The 12,174-nt window shown below is 32.9% G+C and overlaps 1 protein-coding gene across 8 annotated transcripts in view; it reads left to right on the top strand.

Annotated features, from left to right (window-relative positions):
- MBNL3 (muscleblind like splicing regulator 3) overlaps positions 1 to 9,087 on the top strand; it is a 126,153-nt gene extending 117,066 nt beyond the window's left edge. For 4 of the 8 annotated variants that reach the window (XM_036443286.2, XM_045583513.1, XM_045583512.1 and 1 more), the window contains 3 exons: positions 58 to 113; positions 440 to 513; positions 2,482 to 9,087. In XM_036443286.2, the coding sequence (XP_036299179.1) occupies positions 58 to 113; positions 440 to 467 (84 nt within the window). In that variant the 3' untranslated portion in view covers positions 468 to 513; positions 2,482 to 9,087. The remainder of the gene's footprint in view (positions 1 to 57; positions 114 to 439; positions 514 to 2,481) is intronic. The other 4 variants (XM_036443293.2, XM_036443287.2, XM_036443289.2 and 1 more) reach the window with 2 other exon arrangements.
- The last annotated feature ends 3,087 nt before the right edge of the window (positions 9,088 to 12,174 follow it).

Consider the following 12,174-nt stretch of genomic DNA (forward strand, 5'->3'; position numbering starts at 1 on the left):
TTCTTCTCATACTGACATTAAATGTGCTTGTGTTGTTTTGATTTTCATTTGCTTTAGGTATTTACAAGCCGAGTCACAAGGAAAATTATAAATTTGGGGGGAGTCTTGAAACTGTAAGGAGACACAAACAATAGTTACTGTGCAATGTTATGGCCATTTTGCCTTGTTAAAGTGGTAATCATGCTTCATGACTGCAAGTTCCACTGCTGTTTCAATTATAAGTATGATAACCATATAGCACACAAAGCATTAATTAATTGGGAAAATAAATCACATTCTAATCTGTGCTTTGCAAAATTAATTATTAGTAGATATCATTAATATCATCTAAATTTTTCTTTGAAATGATTATGGTATTGATTACCATGTCCAAGCAGTGAACAAAATAAGTGGAATCCTCTCAAGAAACTAGTTTAATCTAAAATCTCTTTTACTATAGATACCAGGATTATCAACAGATGAACTGAACAATAGCATGTTTGTTTCACAGATGTAAAAGTTACCACTATAACAGTAAGTTTCTTTGAGTATTAATATAAATAATATAGGTTTTATTTTTATTTATACATTGCATTTGCTAAAGTTCTGGTAAATACTTTCACTAATAGACATTTCTTATAACTTAGAGCTTGAGTTAAAGCATTCAAAATTTTCAAAATTGAAATGTATATAGCAAATGTGCAATTTTTATATAAAAATTACAGCTGGAATTGTATTTTTCCAAATGAGCTTACAAATTCTGAAATACTTTTCTACCTTTTTTTTGTATAATTTGTTAGACAAAGACAGAGCTCACCTTTCTATTTTAATTCTTTTCAACTTTTCTAGCTTCTTTAAAAAATAAATTTAAGCAAAATAATTTTGTCACAAATTGACTGAGATAATTATCTTAAAGACAGTAATAGGGGGTTAGAGATCAACCAAAGAACTTGTATGCATGCATATGAGCATAACCAATGGACACAGACAGTAGGGGGTGAGGGCATTGTTAGGGCATGGGGGCGCTGGGGAGAGGTCAATGGGGGGAAAAGGAGACTTATGTAATACTTTAAACAATAAATATTTTTTTAAAGACAGTAAGTAATATGTATCTCCTAAGTTATTTTAGAAAATAGTGTTTTTACAGTCTGCTATTTTGCATTGCTTCCCATGTAAGCGTACCAGAATTTCCCCAGCTGTTTTAAATTTTGAGTGACATAATTTAGTAATTTAATCAGTATTTCCATTCAAATCATGGCTTTTTTTTTTGTATGTAGTTCTTATTGCTGCTTTGGATTTTTAACCCCTTAACATTTGATGACCTCTGTCTGATTCAGAGTTTATAATAACACACGCTTAATTTGAGCAATTGTTCACTTGGTACAAGTGACCTTTAAAGCCACTTAACACTTTTAGGTATCTTAATTAGTTAATTATATGCACTTATTAAACAAGTATATCTATTCTGAATTGCATACATTAGTCATTGAAAGCTTGAAGTTCTCAAAACCAGAGTGTGTCATTTGGTTGAAAAAGGCAACAGTCCTATTCTCTTGATGGGCTGGTTCCCCAGAACCTGGCTAGCATTTCTTTCCTGCTGAGAACACACATGCCCAGAGCCTGTAGCTGACTGTACATTAGATAAATAGGTCCCTTCAGTCGTAAAAAATGTTTTTTAAAGATACCTTTGAGTATATGGAATAATTGAAATAGCTGTGAATTGTAATAGTTTTCAGTGGTATCATTTGGGATAGTGGCAACTTGGGAATAGCACCAAATATGAGACTGTGGATTTTGTGAACACTTCCCTGATTCTCATGGGTCGCTTCACATAAAGGTAAACAAAAGTTGTCAAATTAACTTTCTAACAGAACATGTTTGGAAATACTGATTCTTTTTTGTTTGATTCCATTATAAAATGTAGAGGGATTTGGCAGACCATAATCACGTTAATATGCAACAGATGTTGAAAATTTCTTCAAAGTTTAAAAGATGTAATTTTATAAAATACTACATAGTACCTAGATTTCACATTTATTCTCCAATACATTCAGATAAAATGTTTAAAGTTCATTTAATATTTGCATATTTTGAATGTTTGGAATCAAACTTTTTTTTCCAAGTTCAGTTGACATTCCATATTACTTTCTATTAGTTTCAGGTGTAAGCATGATTTTTCAATATGCTTGTTGAAGGAGTGGATGGTTGGATGGATGGATGCTCGTCAAAGGCTTGGCATTGTGATAATGCATAAAACAATTGAGTGCATCTCTGTTAGCTTAGGGCAACTCTGTGCATTAGCACTCAATAAGAATCATACACTTTAGAGATGAGTCTTTAGAGACCATCTCCAAGAGCTCCATTTTTACAGATGTTGAATATAAAATTCAGAGTGGGGAATATCTTGGTATAGTTCATATAAAGAACTGGAACAAAAACAAAGTATCCAGACTCCTGCTTCAATAACCTTTAAATATTTCTCACTCTCTTTTTCCATTTCAGTTGAAATTCTGAACAACAGAGTTAAGGATTATCAGAATCTCTCCATGAGAACCTCCGTAAGGCCTTTCTATATGTAGTACTGTTTGTCCTCTACTACCAACACAACAATGGGCATCATGCAGTCAATATATTAAACAAACAAAATACCAACCAACAAATACAAATTAAAAAGAAAGCATTAAACAATCAATGGAGATGTCAAAACAAAACATGAATAGAAAACTAACTACCATCTATCTTATTTGAATTATTAGGTAGAACACTACCATAACATTTTGTAATTTGTCACACTGTTCTTTGTGATTTTCTAATAACTATTAGGCTAAGTAAATCTTCACAGTGGATTTTTGGCTTACTGTGCATTCTTGGTGGGTAATGTTCGCCTGTTTTGAAGTGCTGTTACCTTACTGTTTTGTTTACACAGTAGCTTATTGGGTTGATTTAAAATGTAAAAATTATATCAAAGTACCATTTTCTTCATTAATGTATTGTACTGTATTGTGATGTACTGTGTTGTGTTAGATTTTTACATACTACAGAGTTTTGCTGTAATATGTGTGGTCTTTTGTTTCAACTAAAATGTTACTAATGGGAAACAGAAATACGTGTGCTTAAAAAATATGACAGGTTAATGTTAATATGCTTTCACTGTTTAGAATATTTCTGTAGGTTTCTCGGGGCAGACATTTTAAAAGCCTTACTTTTGAGTGTTCACAAAACTTGTTCATAATCATGCTTGTGAATAATTTATACCTGCAGATCTGACCTTGTATAATATGATCACATTAGTACATTATTTGTGAGAGAGGCATAATTACCTGCAACAAACAAACAAACAACTGCTTTAAAAATTAACTCGTAATTTCACTCTTTAAATAGCATATAAAACTAGAATTTACCTTTAAATGAATCTTTCAACATTTACACTGAAAAATATGTAAAGCACCCATTACATATCTTATGGCTCAAGGATCCTATCTCCTAGGTTGATTGTCTAAAACAGCCACTTGTCATCTTCAGTTGAAAAATTGTTACTTGGAGACAAAGATATGCTAATTACAGATAATAAATTAAACAGAGATAGGGGGACATGGAGATACTTTTTACACATTGGAGAAAACCCTATAAAAACCATAAGATTGCTATCTTTTACACAAGAGCCACTTCTGAATGCAAATGTCTTATGCTCTTCATAATAAGTAAGGTGCAATCTAGCAAAAGTCTGTCAGGGTGAAAGAGAATTAGTTCCAAGTGAGGCCTTTCCTCCCCAAATGGACAATCTTTTCTATTAATCACAGTTCGAACCTGAGTTTAGAATTAGAGAAATGGCGGGGTGGGAAGGAGGATAGAAAGACATTTAAAATTATTCTTTGATCTATTTAAAATTTCTAGTAAGGATGTCCACAGTTGGTTTTAGCTCCAGTTTAGCTGAGTTTTCAGTTTTATTAAACACTTCAGTGAAGTAGCAAGCGCCTGTAATATATTTTAACTGTTGCTTTCCCCAAACTTTATCAACAAGAGTCTCTCTCATCAAAACCAATGTTGACTTGGATTCGTTTGTTTTTATATGTATTTGAAAATTATAACAGAGAAGTTTTTAAGACCCTTTGGTTGAGACAGAATGACTGAACTTCACGGACCTGAGTTGAATTCACATTACTAATTTTTATGAAATAAATTTATAAGCAAGTAAAATAGTAATTAAGTCCTGCATATGATATGCCTCATCCACCTTACTTATTAAAGTTACTATTATTATACAGTAGTGGAACCATATGATATTTTACATCAACTTAGATTAAATGTTTTCTAGTTCATGAAAATGACAAAGAAAATCTGATTTAGGATACCTTAAACAGACTAATAGTGTTTGAATCACAGATCAAAGGAGTTGGTAAAACCTTTTAACAGAAGATGAAACTGAGGCCCAAGGCATGTGACTTGCCCAAGGTTACCTACCCAGTTGGGCACAGTCAGACACAAATATCTGCAGGCTCCCAGTTGTTCCTCTGTTTCACATCGTTTGTACTTCAGGACATTTGAGACTCCATCCCAAAGCTAATCAAATTGGCTCAGAATAAAAAAGAGCAAAATTAGCTCTTTAATAGTTGATATCCTGTTGATCTTAATTACCAATCCAAATCATGATCATCAGTGATATCTAAATGGTATTGCTTGTATGGAGCCATTGCCATTTATTCGTAGTATTGCCTGGAGTTAAAGAATAAGAGATGTCCTGACTTTTACCTATTGATTCTTTGAACCACTTAATTTCTACTTCCTCAAATCTTAACATTGATAGAGAAGAAAATAGAGTACACCTTTGTTAAATTACATGTGTTTGGAAGTGAGTTTTGTTAAACCTGTGTCAGTGCCTCCCCAGATGTGATCACAGGACTTCAGGAAGGATGCACCTAAGCTAGTCTGGATGTATTCCTAAAGGGGAGAGAGATGTTTCAGGGTAAAGTCAACTTTTTTGTGTAGTGTGATATTTTTGATGCAACATGCTGTCTCATTTAACTTTTTTAAACTTTTAATGAAGATGTGCATAGACAGCAAACCTAGAGTACAGCTGTTTTTATGTTGCTTTAAGCACTGGACAACATTAATAAAGACTTATTTTTTAGTAAGAAGTTTGGTGAGGAATATTCAGGGTAGTTGAATTTTGGGTGCCACAATTTTTTATATTGTTGGCATTTTAAAAATCGCTTTATAAATGAATTTAAAGAAAGAAAAGTAAAGCACTAAAGTTTTGATGCAGATGCGAAAGAATTTTGACAAGATGCTATTTTTAAGATGACATGTTTTAAATGAGTTGTGCAATGAGTTGTGCAACTTATCTTTATTCAAGAAAGGAAGAAAGATTAGTCATTAGACTATAAATTTCAGATAAAAAGAGAAGTCACAAAACTAATCAGTGACTCTAAACAGAAATTTACTGAATGAATTGTATATATAAAATTCTAATCACTTGTGATTCTTAGGTAAGATTTTATAAGCTTTGTAATTTGAAAGGGCCTCTATTTTTAATTATCCAAAATTGTGTCTGTTCATTTCTCTCAGCCTTTTGCAAAAATTTGCAATAGTGCTGACACTTGAATAAGTCATGTATACAGATAAAATAATCTAAAAATTATCTTTTAAGAGGGTTTTAGTAGTGTCAACTTTTTATAAAAAGCACTGTGATCATAAGTATAATTTAAAGAGAGATTAAGATTAAATCAAAATTAAATGGATTCATAAAATTGATATTTAAATACAGTATTTTCTTTTGCAATTGGAGCATGGCTCTGTAACCAGCTATTACATTTCATTTCACTTGCCTAGATTAGTCTTTAATTTGTAATTTATTGTGATGTGAAAAGCCATCTTCTCCCTATTCCATCAATCTTTTCCATCCATTTTTTTTAACATGTTTAAGTACTTTGATTTTGCCAGAAATGTTGTCCTACACCACTGGGCTGCATTCATTAGTTGATAGCCTCACAAGCTCTCAAATTGGGAAAAAGCAAGTACCTCCTCACTACTATCAGTAGGAACCAAATAAAATTAACCTTTACCACTTGAATCAGTTTTTAATAGCATGTCCAGTAAATATAGTAATGCCTGAATAAGGAAAACATTGGCATTAAATTGGATTAAATAATATGTAAAGAAGGCCTGTTGCTACTTGGAATATTATTGGGTTCCTTTCCCATTCCTTTGGAGAGAGTAGATGAGGATGCTCTTAGGTAAAATGCAGCTGCAAGGTTTTCAAGTTATTTTAATTTGTAGGATAGGCTGTTTTGCACAGAACTATTAGAAACTGGAATCCTCTTTTATTGTTTAACTCTTCTACATTTCACACACATTGAAATAGAAATAAGGAAATATGATTTCCTAATTCTGTTGAATAGATTTAGAAAGATAGTGGCCTAATGCTATTTTACCAGTGCCTGTTAAAAGTAATAGAATAAATAGTATGTAAAAGGGTATAACTTTTTTACAAATTTAGTTGCTAACCTAATCAAACTGTAAATATAATGACAAGTTAAAGTTCTTAGCACCAGCTCACTAATTGGTGCCATGTTTTCATTTTTCTTGTTAGTTTTTAAGGTTTTGATTTTATTACTTTTTATATTATTAGGTGACTAATGAATTTACTTTTGAAGGAGAGTTAGAGAAAGTTTAAGATTTTACTACATGTGTTCAACCTTCTTAGATAGGTTCTAAACTGACACTGAAGCATAACAAGATATAGATTATAATCCATAACTATTCTTTACAATTCACAGTTTAAGAACAAACTTTATAAACAAATAATAATTTTAACTAATTATATTTAGTTGCTTTAGCAACAAAACTACAACATGGCTACCTTTAGACACCTTTTTGGTGAAAACTTTACTTTTAAACTATATGTGGTTTTTGACAGTATGAGCATGTGGAAGATACATCTCAAATCTCAGAAAACATATATGGTTGATTTTCTTTTTATCCCAAATTCCCATTTGAAAGCTGAATTTGTGTCCTTGTGTGACTTTTTTCATTAAAAAGTTTACAAGTTGTGGCTTCTAAAATCAGGCTTTGTAGTTTATAGAATTGTTGTGTGTGGGTGGGGTTTTATTCCACAGTATTTGGACTTTAAAACAAAATTGTGGTATTTCCATTACCAGACATTTTATTCATAACTTCATTTATCTAAAATCATTCAAATGGCAAAGTTGTAGCTGCAGAACTTCTCTTTTCTGGAATTATATACTTACACAAATATATCCAAGTGAGGATTAAAGAATGATAAAAGCATACTATGAAATTAATTCACTCACAAAAACATGCATAAAGATACTGTGGAATGACCCCTTATTAATGTTTAAGAGACATATGCTACAGTTAACTGACTGTCTCAGATAGGGTGCGGATGTGTGAGACACACCTTTTTTGCACTTATGTACATAGTCCATGAAAGCAATCCTTGGAGCTTTTTGTTTTTTAATATAAGAAGTCTGTGAGAATAGTGGAAAAGTTAGTAAGAGAGTTATTTCTAAGGCTTTGAGAAGGAGGGATGTTGCTTTGCTGTTTTGAAGGCTTTCTAGTTTGCTACAGCTGACCAAAAGAGTAGACTGGTAACAGGTAGCAGCTCAACTTCAGCTAGCAGCACTGAACAAGAATAAAAGTACTTCACCTTTTAGCAAGATCACTAGCAGAAAGTGTTTGCTTTTTAAATGAATCCTCACTGTAAACATACACACACACACACACACACACACACACACACACACACACCAGGCAGGTACCTAACTGAGGTTTATTCTTTTCCCCAATTGTTGCAAGTAGTGAAATACCCTATAAATTCCAAAATGGACCCATCTATTTACGTGACAATTAATAGTTAATATCTACCACTAATTCTCCTTTAAGATCCAGGACCCAAAACCAAATTGGCAACCATTGAAAGATTTAATTTAACAGTTAAGTATGGCCAGTATGTGGCATTTCATTCCCTTCAAAAAAGGAAAAAATGCACCTGTTACAACTTTATAAATTCCTTTATTTGCTTTATACCTGATCAGTGGAAGCTGTTTTCTGACTTAACCTTTACTGAACTAGAAAGTACTCCATTGTGCCACTTCAGCCTCCCACTATTTTAACTAAACAGGAGAGAATCAGCAAAAAGCTTACATACATAGGAGCTGGAAAAGAATGTTTCAATCAGACTATCGTTGCCAATTTTAGCTCCCATGTCATATCCAGATCACCATTTAATTTTTTGTTGCTTCTAAGCAATGAGGTCCAGAAAAGGCCAACGTTAGAAAAGATTAAGGAGAGATCACCACAGGTATTTTGAGTCCTTCACATCTTGGGACTTGTTGCCCTTGCTCAAAGAAGGAGCCCATCCTGGGGGTGAGGGAGTTATTAGTATTGCTACCCATTTTGATAGTTCTCACAGGGACAGGAAAATAAGCCAAAGCTAGAAAGCAATCCACGCCTTATAGTTGTCCAATAACTCAGGGCCATTTGATTAGAAATTTATTTTTGTCCCTTCCACTCATATCCTTAGAGTCAACCTGTAACTAACAGCCTGACTATCTGACCAGCATTTTCATGCTATAAAATGTAAGCATTCACTTATTCTGCATTTAAGAACTTCAACCTTATCACCAACATATTTTCTAACATTTCTCTATGAGTGTATAGCCACAAGAATATATTTGCATGAAGTCAATAGAAATATAGTAAGATTTTCAGTAAGGAAAAAGAATCTGTAAAATAGTAAGAATGAACCTAGAATCATCACAAAAGATATCCAGTTACCTTCTGGCATGTTGTGCCTGATGACAGCTACTGGGCCACACTCTTTGACATGTAAGCAGAGTAGCTGTGTTTAAAGAACTAAAAGTAGAGGGTGAAGTCTTACCGAATGTGAATAACTTGAGGCCAAAAGAGGACCTCTGTCATTAAGACTAGGAAAAGGTTTAGCTGACTATTTCATATGCTTTCCAGCCTCTCCACTTGTCCTTGCCTGGAAGAGAACTACCCATTTAATAATCTGAAACAGGATTATTCCAGAGAAAGGTTATCTTTAAGTAGGACCCATCCTCAATTATACATAGTGCTAGACCTAAAGAAAGAGAATGTATCACTTTGAGGTAAATCACAGCTATTTGCAAATATTGCAAAAATCCTCACTAGTCATATTCTATATCACATTACTTTAATAACATAAATACCTCTGTAACAAGACATAAAAGTAACCCAGTTCTAAGCAGTGGTTCCCCCCCCCCCCAGAACACACAACCTAAATATTTGTCTTAGAACTTCATGATTTCAAAGTTTTATTTCTGTATCTGATGCTATTTTTAGTGATGGAAAACCAATTAATTTGTTGCTGTCTTTTGTGTCTAGCGGTTGAGAGAATGATATAATATCATATCTATGGATTCTGGAGTTGCCCTTTTCAAAATAAACTTCCTTTTATCGCTTTTACTGCTGCTTTATTAGAAAGTGAACTTTTATTATTATGTCAACTAATTCAATAATTTAAATTAAGGTATTTTGAGAAGTTCTCCACATTTTTGTAACAAAAATCCAGTATAATGTATAAAATGGAAACATGTATTTTGGGTAGAAAATGTCAATTTAAAAATACCTACAGATAAGAAAATTATTAACCCTGTGCAACAATTATAGATTTTAACCACAATGTTTCAAAAATATAAACTACCCATAATATTTTAGGTTATAGTATGAGCTAAAATACAATAGCTCATTCTCTCAACTGCTATCAATAGGGCATCTAGATGTTTTGATTTTAATTTTTTTTCCCTCAAGTTTTAGTGCTGGACTGCTTTTGCTTTTTGTGTTTAAACATGTGCATATACAACTCATTTTAGTGTGCTGAACTGCTTTTGCTTTTTGTGTTTAAAAGTGTGCATTATACAATTCATTTTAGTATGCTATTTCTATGCTCATCTTTTGGTATTTTAATAAAATGTCAAATTTCTTGGTTATGTCTTTTTTTATGAATCCATATTCACACGTTAAGCGTTCACTTAAAAGCTATTCATGTTCTAGCATATTAATCCTCATATTTTGTAATTCTAATGTAAAATTTAAGTTTTCAATTTGATTCAATGTTATATTTTTTCTCAAATCTTCAAATATTTTTTAAATTTTCTTTATTGATTAAGGTATTACATAGGTGTCCTTATCCCTCATTGCCTCATCAATGTTATATTTCATACATAGAATAAATTTATTTCCCAATATACCTTCAGTATTTTGAATGATATAATCATTCATTGTATTAGATGTATTATCCCTATGAAAACATATAACCCCATAGTTACTAACCCCATAAAGATTTACTTATATTTTAGTAAAAGAATATTTAAAATTTTGAGATAATGCTTATTGGTTTCTATTCCATTTCAAAAAAAGAGGCATATTCTAATATATATTATTAGAAGTTTGTAATTTCCAGTTATTCCGTTCTACCCTGCATCTTTAATGTAACATATTAAACCAGTGCTGTTCATTTTATTCTCTACAAGATGGACCTCAATGGTTTCATAATAATGGGATTTATAGATTTTTTTCATTAAAATGTTTTCTCTCACTTAAAATTGTTTTGTCCAATAAATGGCACAGGAATGAAAGGATAATCATTTTAGATTTTTAAGAAAGCAAAATGTAACTTGGATTTTATTCTGTCAGATTTCTAAATACTTAAACACACTAATTGTGAACTTCTCATTGGCCACCATTTGGTAGTGGAGCTGATGGAAAACTGTGGTGAAGAGCCTGTGGATGAGAGGTTGTAACAGAATAAAGTATTACTGTTCACATATCTATAACAGTAAAATGGGACAGGGACGAGGTTGGGTCCCTGTCCAATATAAACTGAATCATACAGAGCTACTAGCTCCAGTGCCCCCTTATGTTTTACTATTTCTAAGTGTGGTTCCCACTATGACATTTTTTGATAAGTCAAATTTGAGCTTTTTGATATATTGTTGTGCATGTTTCTGTGAGTCTGTGATAATCCCAGCACTAAAACCAATTCAGTATATAGACATTTGTAAGAGGTATTTGGCCTCATCAGAATTCAGTTTATGTCTTTCTCTTGAGGCTACTGAGTGATAGGTAAGAATTGAGGGCAGGCATTCCTGATCATCATGACAATGAAATTTCTATAGGCTAGAAGAAAGTTGACCAACAGGCAAAACCAGATGAACACTCATACTCCGATTTTTTACTTGACTCTTTTCTGTACTAGAAATATCAATTTAATTTGGCCTTCCCAAGTTTTCTTTTGGTGCCTGGATTTATACTTTTCCCTTAGGCAGGAGGACAGTCAGGCTGAGGAATAAAAGCCAAGAGCACCAGTGATAAAAAGGTAAGCCACCCAGACATAAGGGTGAAGTTGGGGAGATGAACAGGTCTAATTTTTGTCCTTACAGATGGATGCCAAAAGAAAAAGCACAATATCCTGAAGTAGATGCAGAAATCAGTATAGGAAGGAAGTTCTGGTTAGAGTAGCCCAGTATTCTTATTGTGCATGAAAACGGTACAGTGCAAAGGCAGCCAGGGAACCCAGGCAAAGCACAACATATAAATGAAAGATTATAGGTTTACCTAATAAGGAAAAGGGAGTTTTCTCCATAAAAGATTCAGTACATTTTATGCATGTAAAAGTACAAAGAAAGAGATTGGTAAAAAATCGGAGTAACAGTGGATAAGTAGCAACAACCAGTAGCAGCAGCACCTTTTAAAGCAGTAACAACTGAACTTGAGAGGATGCAGAAGGAATCTGAGGAGACTCTGCAGTCAGCATATTTCTAGAGGTGTTCTGGTTACAGAAGATGATGGTCAACCCGTTTAGGATCAATGTACGTCTTAAAAAGAGAGTGGGAAAGAATAGGATCATGACTGAGACTTTGCTTTAGCCTTCATGACCTGAAGAGTTGAACGATTCTTTGTTGGGGAAATTGGCAGTTAAGAGAGCTTCATATCTGTGTTAAATGTTAGTGGTTATTGTTGTGCTTTTGTTAACTATTTAATAAATGTATGTGTAGTTCATGCACAGTGTCTTGGTTTTTCTCAATTTCTATTTACAAAGTCCCATGTTAAGAAAATCTATGGGTTGTTATACTTGGAAAACCTGAACCCACATGAACCCAGGCACTTAATGGTCACAATTTGGAGGTCCAG

Source organism: Pipistrellus kuhlii, unplaced genomic scaffold (assembly GCF_014108245.1).
Source record: "Pipistrellus kuhlii isolate mPipKuh1 unplaced genomic scaffold, mPipKuh1.p scaffold_m20_p_19, whole genome shotgun sequence".
In the NCBI taxonomy this organism is placed as follows: Eukaryota; Metazoa; Chordata; class Mammalia; order Chiroptera; family Vespertilionidae; genus Pipistrellus; species Pipistrellus kuhlii.